This window comes from Terrapene carolina, unplaced genomic scaffold (assembly GCF_002925995.2).
Source record: "Terrapene carolina triunguis isolate 2854851 unplaced genomic scaffold, T_m_triunguis-2.0 Scaffold51, whole genome shotgun sequence".
In the NCBI taxonomy this organism is placed as follows: Eukaryota; Metazoa; Chordata; order Testudines; family Emydidae; genus Terrapene; species Terrapene triunguis.
Genome location: NW_020664402.1, coordinates 2,111,214 through 2,128,400, shown reverse-complemented (window position 1 = coordinate 2,128,400; position 17,187 = coordinate 2,111,214). Strand labels below are relative to the sequence as shown.

General features: G+C 52.5%; 1 protein-coding gene across 1 annotated transcript; it reads right to left on the bottom strand.

The window, feature by feature from the left end:
* Positions 1 to 1,040: 1,040 nt before the first annotated feature.
* LOC113407655 (small serum protein 2-like) lies at positions 1,041 to 13,632 on the bottom strand. Its single transcript, XM_026656889.1, has 4 exons — positions 13,468 to 13,632; positions 6,631 to 6,724; positions 2,951 to 3,080; positions 1,041 to 1,170 (listed from the first exon to the last, which is right to left on the bottom strand). Exons 1-4 carry the CDS (start codon positions 13,468 to 13,470, stop codon positions 1,056 to 1,058), a joined length of 342 nt encoding a protein of 113 aa, XP_026512674.1. The 5' UTR covers positions 13,471 to 13,632; the 3' UTR covers positions 1,041 to 1,055.
* Between the last annotated feature and the right edge of the window lie 3,555 nt (positions 13,633 to 17,187).

Genomic DNA, 17,187 nt, shown 5'->3' with positions numbered 1-17,187 from the left:
TCCCTGTTGGTAAGGCATGTTTGTACAGTCCCTAGTCCCATGGGGCCCTGATCCCTGACTGGGAATGTTCGGTGCTACCGCAGAGTAAATAATAAATTATATTTACAAACCGTAATGAAGGTTTCAAAGCCAAGTCCTCGGAAGTTAGGAAATACCAGAATTCAGGTTGTCTGGGCAGCCTTAATTCTGTTCCCCTGTGGGCATGCATTATGCTACAGTCTTTAATAACATGACCCCTGTCTCCTTCATTGCACGGGATTGTGCAGTCTCTCTGTGGGGCATGAGGCCTTTCTCAGTAGAAGTGCTGTGACAGGCACAAAATCAGTAACACAAGTGAGGAGAAGAGCGGCTGAAACACATGGTCTCCTGGTTCCCAGCCTTTGTAACACCCCAAGGCCAAAGGGTTGTTTGACAGGGCATGTGGAGGGGTAAGTCAAGGCTGAGCTCTGTGTGGAATGCTAATGGTACCTTGAGGGACCATTCCAAAACCAAAACGTACAACAGAAGGAAAAGGGGATTTTCTACTGCTTAGGCCTTGACCAAGTCTGTTCAGGCTCTCACAGGAGGCCAATTCATGGTACTTCCCTGATCCTGGGACTAGCCTATGCCAAATTTCAAAGCCCTGCTGTAAATCATGGAGTCTCTAGAGCGTCTCAGCAAACAGTAGCAAGAATTGTCCGAATGGAAAGTGTAAGGCAACTCTCATAGAGGAGTTAGTGACGCTCCCTGTTATCCTCATCATTCTTCGGAAACCCCTAGAACTGAACACTCCCTGCATTCAGACGTTTGCATTCAGATCTGGACATAACTTGATGGTCAGTGTCCTTTTCCGGTACATTCTGTTCAATAGTTAGTGTGAAAGGTACTGAGAGCACCTTAGATACATTCCATAGAGGGTGAGAATTCCAGACTAAAGCCCCCACACGCCCATACCCAGAACAGATCCCTCTTTCTGGAATTCCCAACATTCCCCCAAGAGAACACTGAGACATCTACAAGGAGTCAGATGCAAACATGCGATTTATTTACTTTCCCCTGCTGGAAACGGCATGTTTTTAAAATGGGGTGCATGGCGCAAAGCGGTCATTCTTCTTATGGAATTTATATTCACACCGCTCCTCATCAATGGTTGCTTCACACCCTTCGGGGGTCTCCACGATGCCGCCATATCTAGAAGAGAGAGAGAGAGCAGGAGAGACCAGTGAGATACACACCATAGAGACTATGCACTAGCACAAATGCCCTCAAACATATGGAGCACTTCTTCAAATACAGAGCCTGGGGTGAATCCCGCCCTGCCAACCTTAGTCTGATCCTAGCCCTGCTTGGGAACACATGTAGTGCGTAGTTGTGCATATTCTTAGGTTCCAAGGCCACACGGGATGTAACATGAAGTAGTAACTTAGGTCAAGATTAAGGAGACTGTCCCCTCATTTGGGCTGTTTATTGTCTCTCCCTGGGTGTAGTATAGTACTTTATGGCTCAGATCCTCAGCGGGTATAACTCAGCATTGCTCATTGATTTAAGTGGAGCTACGCTAATTGACACCAGCTGAGGATCAAGCCCTGTATTTATTAGCACTGAATCTCCCATCACTGCTTGCACCCACCACTGCTCCAATCACTTTGCAGTTTGGGTTTGTCCTCCTGTGGCTTTGATGCCCCACATTTCAGTGTTATCCACAAATATGATGATGGTTGAACATACATTGAAGAACCCCCTGACAAAGAGTGACAGGAAACAGCCACGGGTGTTGCCAAAAGGGGTCAAAAGAAGTCTCTGGAAACTCTGCAAGAGTGCTGGACATGCTACAACTAACAGGAAACCTCACTGCTTGAAGCCTGCCAAATGCTGCATTATTATAGAATCCTAGAAATGTAGGACTGGAAGGGACCTTGGGAGATCTTCTGGTCCAGTCCCTGCACTCACAGCAGGACTAGGTATTATCTCGACCATCCCTGACAGGCGTTTGTCTAACCTGCTCTTAAAAACTACAGTGATGGAGACTCCACAACCTCCCCTGGCAATTTATTCCAGGGTTTAACCACCCTGACAGTTCGGAAGTTTTTCCTAATGTCCAACCTAAACCTCCCTTGCTGCAATTTAAGCCCATTGCTTCTTGTCCTGTCCTCAGAGCTCTAACAAGAACAGGTTTCCATCCGCCTGCTTGTCACAACCTTGTATGAACTTGCTGACTGTTATCATGTGCCCCCTGCTATGTTTTGTTTTGTCTCTGGCAGCATATCGTGCCCCTCCCCCTTAGCTTTGTCCGCATCTGTTCCTAGACTGGTGATGGGCATTGACACTTTCTGCTGGACGGCGCCGTAATGAAGCCCTGTCTGCTGATAGCCGACACCATTGTTCCATAGATCGCACATTATGACCGAAGCAGCGATGCAGACCGCCTGGCTGAGTGTGCCGAGAGTCCCAGCAAACCTTCAGGTGTATTGCCTCTGCGGGCTCTAGCCACAAAAGAGCAGTACAATCTTGCACACTTCAAAGAGCTTTCCGGAGCAGTCTCTGCCCACTGCGGCTGGCTCCAGGGATGAGCAGGGCTGGGTCTGAATGGCCTCCCTCCTCCGCTGGGTGTGAGGCAGCCGCGTGGGTGGTGTGTGAACCCCCCGTTCTTGGAGGCTAACCTCTGTCCCTGCCCCTTCCGCCCGAGGCCCTGCCTCTACCCCGCCCCTTCCTCTCCGCTCTCCCGCTGGAGCCCCGAGCCCCTGACCATGGCTAGAGGAGCCCCGCCCCAGCTGCCCTGAGTCCCGGCCTGTTCACAGGCCCAAGCCCCAGGCCACCGACCAGCCCAAACATATCCCATGCAATCTGCTGGAAGCTCCTGCTCCTTAGAAGAAGATGGTGTCATTTTCCAGAGCTCTGTTCAGGGTCCAGTCTCTTTTTGGCAAGACTTTTCAAATTGATTGGCAAACTAAGGCCTTCAGGCGTTACCTACCTTGTACAGCACGACATGGTTGTGCCCTCACAGGTGCACCTCAGGCAGTGACGGGAATTCCAGGTGGCCCCAACTGGGTGCTCACTTTTATCTACAGGATCCAAACACCCTTGCGGAAGCACCAGTTCACCTACAAAAAGATATTGTCCATTGGGGTAGGCAGTGGTGTTGTAGCCAGGTTGGCCCCAGGACGTTAGGGAGACATAGCTGTGCTAATAACTTGTGCTGAGTTATCTGTTCCACCTTGATGCTCAGTGCTCCTTTCTCAGACCTGCAGAAGAGCTCCATGTAGCTCGAAAGCTTGTCTCTCTCACCCACAGAAGTTGGTCCAATAAAAGATATTACCTCCCCCACCTTGTCTCTGTAAGATAATAAGATACACTCCAGCCCTTCCACACATGGCAACCCCGGTACCTCAAACTGCAACTAAAGGGACCACTCCAGAAACCCTTATTCTGTTTAAAACTCCCCTGGAATGCAATGCGAGGAGCACAGGGTTTAGTCCAAAGCTATTAGAAGGTGAGATTGAGCTACAAGGAAGGGGGTAGATAAATATTATTCAAAGGACGATTGAGTTGTAGATTTTTGGGCCCATAATCATCTAGTCTGACCTGCTGCCTGGCACAGGCCATAGAACTTCACCCAGCAACTTCTGTATCGAAACGACGTGGAAAAATTGAAAGAGTCCAGCAGAGGGCAACAACAATGATTAGGGGGCTGGGGCACATGACCAGGGCCGGCTCTGGCTTTTTTGCCGCCCCAGGCAAACGACAAGTAAACAAACTCAAAGTTCACCGGGTATTTTCACCCCCAACATAAAGTTTTGATTCGGTTTTGGGGAAAGGTTCCTGCCTCACTGGGATCCTGTGAGTCTTAACTTATCAGTTTAATATCTGATATCTCCTTTATTTGAGGACTGTATATTAAATTAATCATTAAAGAGTGAAACTCACCCCTATGCGGAGAGCTAGCACCAGGTCTGTGCACCACCGAAATCCCACATAAGCCCTGAAAGACCTAGGCTGGACTGAAATTCAATGGGACTTGAATGGCTAACTCCTGTAGACTCCTTTGAAATTCAGTCTGACCCTTAGATGGTTCACAGGCATCATGCTGGCCTTCTTTGCAGGGTAAATTTCACTTTCATGTTTGTAATGTGAGTTACAGCCTCATATGGAAGGTGCTGGGAATGTGCCGAGTGTTACTTACTACTCAAGTGTCTTGCGTTTTGAACTAACCCATTTCACCCATCCATCGTAATTACCCACTCCTGGTGCCTTAGGATTAGCGCTGGGTGAAAAAGGCAGATGAGGTGACACCAAAACATGTCATGAGTTCATGTCGGTTTCACCAAATTGTATTGTGATGAATAAAACAAAGAAAAATAATTCTAAAAAAGTCAAACTTTAAAAGAACGTTCAAGATTGAAACAAAACATTTTGTTCGACCCAAAATGCGTTGGGTTTTGGGTTTTGTTTTTTTAACTTTTCAATTAATCAAACATTTCATTTTTGGTTTGACCTGAAACAATGTTTTAAAAAAGTTTTTGGCACTGCCAGGAAACTGACAAATCCATTATCTGCACAGGTCTGCTTAAGGTATATGATGTACATTTGGCAGGGGGGTAAATACCAATCCTATTAGTTACCGGGTCCTGTAACATAATTACTTTGCTAATTAACGTGCTTTGCTAATTGAAACACTCAGGAGTGTGGCTTCACCTTCCTGGAAAGGCTTTTCAGAACTGCAGCAGCACTTAAGCCGCATGCCCGTGCTCCATTTCTGCCTTTTGACAGTCTCTTTAATAAGCCCCAGCAGACTGCTGATCAAATGCCTTTGTATGAGCCTGGCAGCAGTGCTGTCAAAGTGCCCTGTTCTCACCCTGCACACGCTGCCAGGGACTTGCTGGGAGTAACGGCCTCAAGAGAAGAGTAATGAGTTTCATAAACTTGACTTGGTTTCTTTCTGAAGGTTACTGTGTAACGGAGAACCACCTGGGGTCTGTAATGGCCAGATCTCAGCTGTGAGGAGAAGGAAGTTCACCTTGTGAAAGAAGAAATTCCTTGGCTCCTGGGCTCTTTCTCGTATGGGTGCAGCAGAACAGAGACCCGCTCTGCAGAGTGGCTGTGAGTGTACATGTGGGCATGCGTCCATGGAAGCGCATGGAAAGACAAAGACACAGGACAGTGAAGGGCTCATAACACTGGCTAGACAGGGCCGGCTTTAGGCCAATTCAACCAATTGCCACCAGAGCCCCACTGCTGGAGCCCTGGGGTAGGGCTGCGGGGCTCTGGGGGCTATTTAAAAAGTCCGGGGCTCCCATTGCTTCTACCGCCCCAGCCCTTTAAATAGCCGCTGGAGCCCCACCACTTCCCCAGGGCTCCCGCGGCTATTTAAAGAGCCGGGGCAGTGGAAGCTGGGGAGCCCCAGGCCCTTTAAATAGCCTCCGAGCCCCAGGCTGCTGCTGCTACCCCGGTGGGGGAAGGAGGAGGAGGAGGAGGAGGAGAAGGGGGCACTTACCATATAGGGTGGGCTGTACCCCCTGTACCCGCCCCCCCTGCCCCCGCCCTGCCCCCCCTGTCCTGCCCGCACCAGCCCCGCCCCCCCGCCCTGCCACTGCTTGCAGCCAGCCCTGCACCCCCTGCCCTGTCTCTAGCCAACCTCTGCCGCACCCCGCTGCGGCCCTGCCTGAAGCCAACCAGCCCCACACACACACCCTGCCCGCACCAGCCCTGCATCCCCTGTCCTGCCCGCACCAGCCCCGCCCTGCCACTGCTTGCAGCCAGCCCTGCACCCCCTGCCCTCTCTCCAGCCAACCCCTGCCGCACCTCCCTGCCTGAAGCCAGCCAGTCCCGCACTCCTCTGTCTCCAGCCCTGCCAACCCCTGCCGCACCCCCCTGCGGCTCTGCCTGAAGCCAGCCAGCCCACCCCACACACCCCTGCCTGCAGCCAGACCCTACCTCCAGTCAGCCCCTGCCCTGCCTCCAGCCAGCCTCATGTCCAGTGGTGCCCTGCAGTTCCCAGGGCAGTAACCCTGCACACCTGCTTCAATGAGGGGGGCAGGGAGCAGCTGGGACCCACACATGTGCACACCGCCCCCAGGGAGTGGTGGAGACCCACACATGTGAAACGGAGCTCATTTCTAGTTCAGGCCCATCTTTTTAAAAAATAACTTTAGGTAGGGTTAACATACATCCGTATTTTCCCGGACATGTCAGGCTTTTTGGTTTTTAAATCGTCGTCCAGGAGGAATTTTTAAATTTTTTTTTTTTAATTTAAAATTTAAAAATTCCTCTCGGGAAAATACGGACGTATGGTAACCCTATTGGTACAAAAAATACATACTGTGGCACATCCCTTAAATCAGAACTTTTTATAGGGAACCAGTTGCTAAGAAATGAAAGGCTTTTTTTTACACGTTTTTTTTATTTTTTAGTCATCCCTGCTGGGGCCCCACCAAAAATGTTCGAATTGGGCCCCGCACTTCCTAAAGCCAGCCCTGTGGCTAGACCCAGACATTTGGTACAAACAAATGCTGCGCCTGAGTCCTGGCCTGCCGTCTCACCCACAGCTCCAGCAAGGCACTTCTCTCCTGGCCTGCAAGGCCCACGGCTTGCCTGGGACTAGCTCAGATTCTGCCACTTGTGCCAAACAACCTCAGTTAATAATTATAACTTTACCCTCTTTTATCTGCACTTCGTTGTTCGTCCGAAAGCAGGCTCCGTGGCAGACAGCCAGGCTGGCAGAGAGCACGGTCAGACAGAGCAGGGTCTTCTGCAAAAGATGCAACAGAACTCATGGAAACAGCTTCACAACTTCCCTACAGAACCACCCTGGAGTTCCTGCCCTCCAACACCTAGCTGCATTCAGAACACGCAGCCCACTCTGTTGGAGCCTTAACCAGCAGCTGTACAAGAATGGGCATAGTTCTCATGAAAGCAAGCAAGGAGCTATTCTCTTGGTGTGTCCCTCCAGCAAACGTTGGCAGACTGCAAACCACAGAGCAGGTCCAGCACAAACAGTGACCATGCGAGCTTCCCCACGCTGCCCTGCCAACAGAGGGGCCGGAACTAGGGGTGCAGGAGGTGCTGCCGCACCCCCTGGCTGGAAGTGGTTTCCATTATATCCAGGGTTTACAGTTTGGTTCAATGGCTCTCAGCACCTCCACTATAAAAATTGTTCCAACCCCCCTGCCTGCCAATGTGCGCTAACCCTGACTTTCATAGCTTCGAAAGCCAGACGGGACCATTGTGCTCATCTAGTCGGACCTGCTGTACAACACAGGCCATGAAACGTCCCCCACAATAATTCCCAGTGCAGATCTGTTAGAAAAACAGCCAGTCTTGATTTAAACCTTGTCAGGGATGGAGAATCCACCACGACCCTGGGTGAGTTGTTCCAGTTGTTAATTACTCTCACTGTTCAAAATTTACATCTTATTTCCAGTCTGAATTTGTCGAGCTTCAACTCCCAGCCATTGGATGATGTCAGACCTTCTTCTGCTAGACTGAAGAGCCCAGTATCAAATCTTTGTTCCCCATGTAGATACCGATAGGCTGGGATCAAGTCACCCCTTGACCTTTTCTTTGTTAAGCTAAATAAATTAAGGTCCTTGTGTCTCTCACTCTCAGGCAGGTTTTCTAATCCTTTAATCATTCTCATGGCTCTTCTCTGTCCTCCTCTCCAATTTATCAACATCCTGCTTGGATTGTGGGCACCAGAACTGGACACAGGATCCCAGCAGCGGTTGTGCTACAGCCAAATACAGAGGTGACATCACCTTTCAATTCCTACTCCAGATTCCCCTGTTATGCATCATAGAATCATAGAATATCAGGATTGGAAGGGACCTCAGGAGGTATCTAGTCCAACCCCCTGCTCAAAGCAGGACCAATTCCCAACTAAATCATCCCAGCCAGGGCTTTGTCAAGCCGGGCCTTAAAAACCTCTAAGGAAGGAGATTCCACCACCTCCCTAGGGAACCCATTCCAGTGCTTCACCACCCTCCTAGTGAAATAGTGTTTCCTAATATCCAACCAAGACCTCCCCCACTGCAACTTGAGACCATTTCTCCTTGTTCTGTCAGCTGGTACCACTGAGAACAGTCTAGATCCATCCTCTTTGGAACCCCCTTTCAAGTAGTTGAAAGCAGCTATCAAATCCCCCCTCATTCTTCTCTTCTGCAGACTAAACAAGCCCAGTTCCCTCAGTCTCTCCTCATAAGTCATGTGCCCCAGCCCCCTAATCATTGTTGTTGCCCTCTGCTGGACTCTTTCAATTTTTCCACATCCCTGGATGTCACTAGCTATTTTGGCCACAGTGTCTCACTGGGAGCTGATTATCTACCACAACCCCAAATCTTTGCCGGGGTCCCTGCTTCCCAGGACAGAGTCCCCCAGCCGACGTTCTTTGTTCCTAGATGTCTACATTGACATCATTAAAACACATGTTGTTTGCTTGCGCCCAATAGACATATCTCTACTGGGGACAGATCGTCCCCAGGACTGAGCCCATTCAAACCTTGAGTTCTCCGCTGAGTCTGCCAACGAGTGAATCAATTAACCCCATCTGTGAGATTGGCAGCTTTTGCCATGTGGACAGCTGCCTGCCTGGTATGGGGCACAGGCAGACGTGTGTTTTCTTGACAAAACTCAGCTCACGCCAGCCAAACAGCTACAAGGCGGCAACAACGTTCTGTCATTACCAACCTGGGCTGGATTGGAACCAGTGACCCAGAGGGGAGGGGACATTATTAGTATTTTATTTTATTATCCAAAGAACCCCCAGGCTTTACAATGATCAGCTGTATCATCATCAAACAGCAGCTCAAATGAGCGCTGCAATGGGAAAGCTACGTTTGTTTTCAGACTGCCTGGATTACTGGCAGTGACGAATAACATGGGTAAAGGGCTCCCCCAGCCTGGTGCAAAGCATGGAGCAGGAAGGTAAAAGTCCCCACAGCAGGAGGCATTCTACCCCCATGGGATCATACCCAATGCCACTGGGTGAGATTTTCCAAAGAAGCACAAGTTCCATTGACTGGGAACCTCTGAAAATCTCATCCCTTGTTTATAACCACTCATTCTCTTATTCTGGGGGACAGTCCTCCCAGAGTACCCCTTATCTCCTCCCTTTTTCACAACCCCTCCCGGCCATAATGCTAATCTGCCCGTCTGCATGAGGCACGTTTCCCTTTGGGTCCCATCACAGCCATGCCAGAGTGAGCCAGAGGCTTCTCCCAACGCACGCACGCTGCCCTCGGCAGCTACAAGATGAAGCAGGGGGAAAGTCACAACAAAGATCTGTTTGGTCCTGAGGGGGGCAGAGATTTGTGTGTCCAACTAGGGAGCGCAGGATCGGGCCCTAACCGAGTTCTCTGAGTAGGTCTACACTGAAAAAGCAGCCCCGTGGCAGCGCGTGTCAGGGACTCAGACTCACAGGGCTAAAGAGAGCCGTGTAGATATTCAGGCTTGGCCTGGAGGCCTGGCTTTGAGACCCTCCCCACGTACCGGGTCTCAGAGCCCAAGCTCCAGCCTCAGGCCAGGCATCTCCAGGGCTATTGTTAGCTGTGAGCCGGAGTCAGTCGACCCAGGTCTGACACTCACTGCCGTGGGTCATTTTTTGCAGTGCAAACGTACTCTCTTGGACTTCAGTTCTTGGGCTCTAGAATCTCCCTCCTTTGGAGGTTTCCCTGGCTGACTGACGTTTGAAAAGCTACGGCTTTTGCTTGGCTACAACACTTCCACTTGAAGGGACCTTAGAATCGGGCATTTAAACCCAGGCCCAATACGTCAGAACAACAGGCAGCCCTACGGGGGCTCCCGGGAGGGGATTCCGTGGGAACGGTGCTCGCGGGCCGCACTGTCACAGCGCTGGACAACCTGTCCCAGGGTGGAGCTGCTGCCAGTCCGCCTTTCCGCACACCCTCTCTCTAGCTACCTATTGACTGGACAGGGGCAACGAGTTATATGGGCCCGTGGTGCCCGGGCTCCAGCAATATTCAGGGCCCGGGGCCCAGCTCCACCAATGTTTGGGGCCTCTCCCCCGGCCCCCGCCTGCCGCCCCCACGTGCCTCCCCCAGACCGTCCCTGCCATAGGCGGCGAGTTATATGGGCCCGTGGTGCCTGGGCTCCAGCAATATTCAGGGCCCAGGGCCCGGCTCCACCAATGTTTGGGGTCTCTCCCCCGGCCCCCACGCGTCTCCCCCAGACCGTCCCTGCCTCTCCCCTGCAGCTCCACGCTCCCAACATCAACTGCCGCTGCGGGGTCCTAGCGCCCCCCATCCGCTAGTGGCAGGGCAGGCTGCCCTTACTCTGCCCTTCCGTCTCGGACCCTTACATTTTCCGGCAGGACCCTCCACCAGCACAGGGCCCCCCCGCCGGCAGTCACCGCTCCTGCCCCATGCTGGGCAAGGGGCAGCCCCATCCCTCACCCCCAGTGAGGGCACAGTGAGGGACAGCAGCAGGGGAGGAGTCGCACATGTGATAGCAGGTCCTCCCCCCCCAGCACCCACCACAGGGGAGGCGAAGGGGCTTCCTGGACCTGAGAGGGGCCCTAGGAGCACGTGCAGTGACAGTGGTGCGAGGTGAGTGTGGTGCAAGGGGGATGGGGATGGGGATGGGGATGGGGATGTGGGGGGGCCCTCCCCCAGAGCTCACTGCTGCCAGCAGGGAGAGGGCTGGGGGAGTCCTCCTCTCTGGCCCCAGCCCCGGGGCAGCCTGCCTGCACCCCAAACTCATCCCCAGCCCAGCCCCACCCCAGAGCCCGCACCCCCAGCCAGATCCCTCACCCCCCGCACCCCATTCCTCTGCCCCATCCCTGAGCCCCTCCCGCACCCCAAACACCTCATCCCCAGCCACAGCCCTCATCCCCCCGCACCCTAACCCTCTGCCCCAGCCCTGAGCCCCCTCCTGCATCATGAACCCCTCATCCCCAGCCCCACCCAACAGCCCTCAGCCCACACCCCTCATCCCCAGCCCCACCCCACAACCCTCACCCCTGCACCCAATCCCTCTACACCCCCTCCCATCCCCAAACTCCGTCCCAGAACCTGCACCCCTCACCCCCTCCTGCACCCCCACCCGCTGCCCCAGCCCAGAGCCTGCACCCAGCAACCAAACTCCATCCTAGAGCCTACACCTCAGACCCTCTCCCCCACCCAAACTCCCTCCCAGAGCCCAACCTCTCACCCCTCCTGCACCCAAACTCCATCCCACAGCCTGCACCCCTCACCCTCTCCTGCACCCCCATCCCTTGCCCCAGCCCAGAGCCTACACCCAAACTCCGTCCCAGAGCCTGCACCCTTCACCCCCTCCTGCAGCCCCACCCCTTGCCCCAGCCCAGAGCCTACACCCAAACTCCCTCCCAGAGCCTGCACCCTGCCTGCACCCCTATCCCCTGCCCCAGCCCAGGGCCTGCACCCAGACCTCCTCCCCCCACCCAAACTCCCTCCCAGAGCCTTAGGCAGGTGGGGGGTGGGGCTTGGGGTGGGGCGTGGAGTTTGCGGGGGAGGGTTCTGGGCACCACCAAAATTTCTACAAACCTACCACCCCTGTGACTGGGAGATCTGGGCTGCTTGCTCTAGTGAACGTAGCCTGTTTCCATCACCACAACAGCATGTGAGCTCTGCTCCTCGGGCAGAACAGGGTGGATGAGATGAGAAACAACCCAAGAAATCACGTCTAAACACTTACAGCGCTGTACAAAACTAAGGACAAGGGTACTGATACTAGAGCACCACGGTCCCTTCTGGCCTTGCAGTCCATGACCGGGACTCAGGACAAAGGATGGTTTATGGAGGGTTTAGCAGAAAGCTGGCACTGCATTAATCCTTGCTCTCCCTTCAGCATTGCATATGTCAGGGGACTGTTGGCCTCTTACTAACATGCAGTGGGGGTGTACTGGTTGGCTGCTCCCAGCACCAAAAGAGAGAGGAAGAGTGGATGGGAAATCAGGATCCTGAGACTGACAGTCCCCAGGGGCAATGGGGAGAGGCCAACGCTCCAGGTCAGCCTGATTAACAGGGCGGGCAGGCTAATGGGGGAGTCAGGAGGCCGGGGGGTGGGGGGGGACTTCCTACGTGTGAGTGGGCCCCAGCTAAGGAGAGAGCGGGGGCCAAGCTGAGCTGGGGAGCAGAGCGGTGCCAGCCAGAGCCAGAGCGAACCAGAGAAGCAGCCCAGAGAGCAGACCTGTGCTGGGAGCAGAGCTGCAGCACCCAAAGGGGCGAGAAAAAGCAGCCCCGGGGGCTGGAGGCAGAGCAGCAGCGGGGCTGGGGCTGGAGCCGTCCGGAGCCAGGTGAGCAGCTGGGCAGAGCGAGGGGGACCCCGGGCAGCAGGCCCAGCGCAGGGAGATGCCCCCAGCCCAGAGGCCCTGCAGGCCAGACGTGGAGGGGGATTGTAACCCCAACGGGGCGGGGGCGACGCTGGGAAGAAGGGCCCTGCCACCTAGCGCCTGAGGGTGTGTGGCCACCACCAGAGCAAGTGGCCGACCCGCAGCATCCCTGCAGCACAGCCAGGGCCTGGGCAGGGGCCTGGGACGTGTGGGGAACAGACTGAACTTCCCTGACATCCCAGACACACTGGTTGTGACGTCCCCGGGCCACAGAGCGGGGTGACGGGTTTTCCTTTCACCTTTCCCATTTTTCTGTATTTTTTAATTGGTTGCTGTTAAATAAATCGTATTTGCTTTGAACTGTATGTAATGATCAGTGGGTCAGGGAGGTGCCCAGTGCAGAGAGAGCTCCCGGAGTGGGGACACCCTAGCCCCTGTCCTAAGTGACCATGACAAGGTTGGGGGTTGAGCCCCCCAGGAACACCAGGCCCAGCCTTGTTGGGGTTACGAGAACTCTGCCACCCAGGAGATGGAAGGGGAGCCCTCGAGGTCAGGCAGGGCTCTGGGTAAAGGGAGTGGGAGCGAGGACTCAGATCCTTTCACTAGCCCCCTTCACTGGGGTCATGTGTAAGCCAGGAAAGTTCCCCCCAATAGCGGGACCATTCCCCCGCTTACACATATGTACCCTTTGTAAAGACCGATTCTCCCTTCCCCCACCCCCTCCTTTTTCTCATCAGCAGATGTAATCGTTGCATTTGAGATTACGATCCAATGCTAAGCTGGGCAAATTTTTTGGGGGTAGGGAATAGTTTATTCACAAAAAACATGCTGTTTTGGATTGACTGAAGCTATGGGCAAATTCAGGCTGAATTCAGCAAAGAGTTTCAGCCAAAAATAAATTACATTTTAAAGCTGAAACACTTCATGTCAAAAAGGAACATTCTGACTTTTTATTTCAAAACAAATCTTTGACCCAAAATAATTTTGTTTTTATTTTTCGGGTCCGCCACCGAACTGAAAAAACAGTTCTTTGCTTGGCTGTGTCCTAATGGAGAGAAGTCTTTAGATTCCTCCAAGTTAGATCATCTGTAACCTGATGATGGCTTGAACATTATTTCTCCATAGTAAAGAAACCCCTGACTGAAGAGAGACAGAGATCATGGCACAAAGCAGAAAGTTCAACTCACCATCTTGGCTTTTCAGCGTCCTACAGCCAGAGCTGGAGTTCGCTAAGAAATGGCTCCAAGGATCAGACAGTTCCCTCTGAGGTCTGTCAGGAACCTGCTGCCTTGATTTATAGTCTAGCAGGAGGACCCTGGCTGTTCCCTCCCCTTTTAGAGGAGCTAATGTGCCCAAACATCTTTCAAAAAAGGAGAACCTTTGCTCCTGAGTTTGTTTATTTTGTGCTGAGATCCTGGGGCACCTGACAAAATGTTATTATTGCCACTGATGTTTGCTGATAAGGATGGGCCAAACTCGGAACAGGATCTTCTCATAAAATATCAGGATGAGGCAGTGCCTAAAAAAAAATCACAACATTCACCTCCTGTGAAAGAAGAAGGAACTGCTGGGTCTGGGTAGAGACACCAGGAACTACTGGTGTTTGTCAGCAGATGAGTTACATTTCTATAGCCCTATTCCCAACCCCAAATGCTTCACCGATGATGTGCACAGATACTCCTTCACCCATCACTGAAATCCAGTCCCTTCTGGGTTGCGTTAGAATCATAGAATATCAGGGTTGGAAGAGACCTCAGGAGGTATCTAGTCCAACCCTCTGCTCAAAGCAGGACCAACCCCAACTAAATCATCCCAGACAGGGCCTCAAAAACCTCTAAGAAAGGAGATTCCCCCACCTCCCCTAGGTAACCCATTCCAGTGCTTCACCACCCTCCTAGTGAAAAAGTTTTTCCTAATATCCAACCTAAACCTCCCCCACTGCAACTTGAGACCATTGCTCCTTGTTCTGTCCTCTGCCACCACTGAGAACAGCCGAGCTCCATCCTCTTTGGAACCCCCCTTCAGGTAGTTGAAGGCTGCTATCAAATCCCCCCTCACTCTTCTCTTCTGCAGACTAAATAACCCCAGTTCCCTCAGCCTCTCCTCGTAAATCATGTGCCCCAGCCCCCTAATCATTTTCCTTGCCCTCCGCTGGACTCTCTCCAATTTCTCCACATCCCTTCTGTAGTGGGGGGCCCAAAACTGGACACAGTACTCCAGATGTGGCCTCACCAGTGCCGAATAGAGGGGAATAATCACTTCCCTCGATCTGCTGGCAATGCCCCTACTAATGCAGCCCACAGTGCCATTAGCCTTCTTGGCAACAAGGGCGCACTGCTGACTCATATCCAGCTTCTCGTCCACTGTAATCCCCAGGTCCTTTTCTGCAGAACTGCTTCTTAGCCAGTCGGTCCCCAGCCTGAACTGTGCTGGAGCAATGGACGGCACACACATCCCTATTCTGGCACGAGCCCCCCTTGCCACTGAGTGCATCGACAGAAAGAGAGACTTTTCCATGGCTAGGCAAGTGCTGGTGGGTCGCCAGGGACGTTTCACTGACATCAGCATGGCCAGGGATGGTGCATGATGTTTGTATCTTTAAGAACACAGGACTTTTCAAAGCTGAAGCAGGGACATTCTTCCCCGACCGGTGCATTACAACTGGGGATACTGAAATGCCAACAGTGATTCTGGGAGCCCAGCCTCCCCTGGCTCACAGAGCCATGTACTAGCCACCTCGACAGCACCGACAGGTTCAGCTACCGGCTCATTAGATTTACAGTCACAATGAAAAGGGAAAGGTAAGTCTCAAAACGCCCTTACGTTATCCCCGTTACATGCTAATTGTCATGTCGGCTTTGCAGCATCTCATCACAGCAGCGCTTTGCAGCACAAGACATGGGGAGCACGGCCTAGTGGGGAGGAGGGTAGAGCTGGTCTGTGAAAAGCTGGGCATGGGTGTAGGACGCGAGCAGTGAATATTGGCAATGGGTTTACGGGCAGGAGTGATTTTGACTGAGATCTGACTCCTGAGGGTGACAAAGGCACAGAGAACCCAGCTACTACTGGCCTTCCAGAGCCGCCTGGGCTAGTCTGCTGCTAGCCTGTCTGCTGCAATGGGGCCAGCTGATCTCATCGCAGAGGGGTGAGCCAAAGTGCCCTGTTGGGGCGGGAGAAACAAGGCTGCCATCCCTAGAAGTGTTGGGGAGAGGACTGCAGAGGATCTGCGTGGACATTTCATGGAGCGCTCTCAATAGGACAAAAGGGACGTCCCTATTCAGAGAGACAAAGTACCCCAGATGGCGCCCCTGCATAGCCCAACAAACCAAACAACTGCAAAGTGGACACCGACCGTTTCTTCTCTCGCTACCCAAGCACAGGCCACTGCGCTCATGTGGACGGTAGAACTGGACTGCCAGGCTATTTTTTTTAATGTATTCCCATACATTTTATTTTCTGACATTATACCAGTAAAGTATGCCATCAAAAGTCAACGTCTTTGTTCTCTACGCTGGTGGCTGGGATGGTGTGACACATCCAGGGTATAATCTGGACTGTTGAACGGCGGGATTCCCTTACACTGCTTTGCTGGAGAACAATCACTTCTCCAGGTTCTGCTCACGCACAGCCTTCAGCATGGAAATTCACTCCCAGCGAAATGCATGAGCACTCTGACCCGTCACTCATGAATTACATACAGGGCAACACCCGCAAATTCTTAGTCCCAGACTTTCCCCCAGAAATGTGTGTCTTCTAGTGCACAGTATCCTCCTGGACAGGACAAGCTCGGCAAATGAAAACGATAATGCACCATCTCTGTTATCCCTAATGGAGTTTCCCCACACACTTTAACTCAAACTCACACTGGTTAAGGTAAAACAATAACACTAGTGTATTAATGACAGAAAGAGAGATCTTACGTGACTACAAGTGATAAAGCATAAAAGTCAGAATTGGTTAGAAAAAAAAGAGAAAAATGCAAGTGAATTCCTAAACTTTAACAAGCGAATGATGTTCGTCCATCGTTATCGATGAAGACCTCAACAACTCATTCTTTCTATGACCGGGCTCTGTGCGTCCGAAGATGACTGATCAGTCCGATTTGGGCGTGGAATGTCCTGTCACACGTCGGGCAGACATGTAATGGCACTGTCGATGATGTACGAGCAGCTCTGGACTTGCGCAGCTCACGCTTTTTTTCAGCCTCAGCAATACGCCTCGCCTCAGAGGTATTACTGCCTGTGTGAATGAGGCTGCGCCATGCTGGACGGTTCAGTGCGAAGGTTTCCCATGTGGTGGTGTTGATCTCGAAGGACTTCAAAGAGGTCTTCAGCGTGTCCTTGAACCGCTTCTTTTGTCCTCCATGGGAATGCTTTACCTGAGTGAGTTCTCCGTAGAAGAGCTGTTTAGGAATGTGTTCGTCTGACATTCTCACGACATGTCCGGCCCACCTGGTCTGGGCTCTCATCAGCAATGTGTGAACTGACGGCAGACTGGCTCTCGTAAGGACATCAGTATCGGGCACTTTGTCCTGCCATCTGATTTTTAGAAGCTTTCGCAGACAGGAAATGTGGAAGTGATTGAGCCTTCGTGCATGACTCCGATAGACAGTCCACGTCTCGCAGGCGTACAGCAGAGTTGGAAGCACCACTGCTCAGTAGACCTTCAGCTTCGTTGGTAGGATTTAAAGCAAGTATCTTTCTCTCACCACAAGTTGTAATAGCTCACAGGTTGGGTTTCCTTTCAGCCAGGAACCCCTCCCCCAGTTCAGGGTCCTTCAGGTGCTCATTGATGACATGAGCAGAGAGCTGGGAGGACGAGGCCCCTGTCTCTCATTCTTATTCTCTCTCCTGTCTTGGAGAATTACCCCCGTCGGGGTGCAGACCAACAGTCTCTTGTGTACGTGA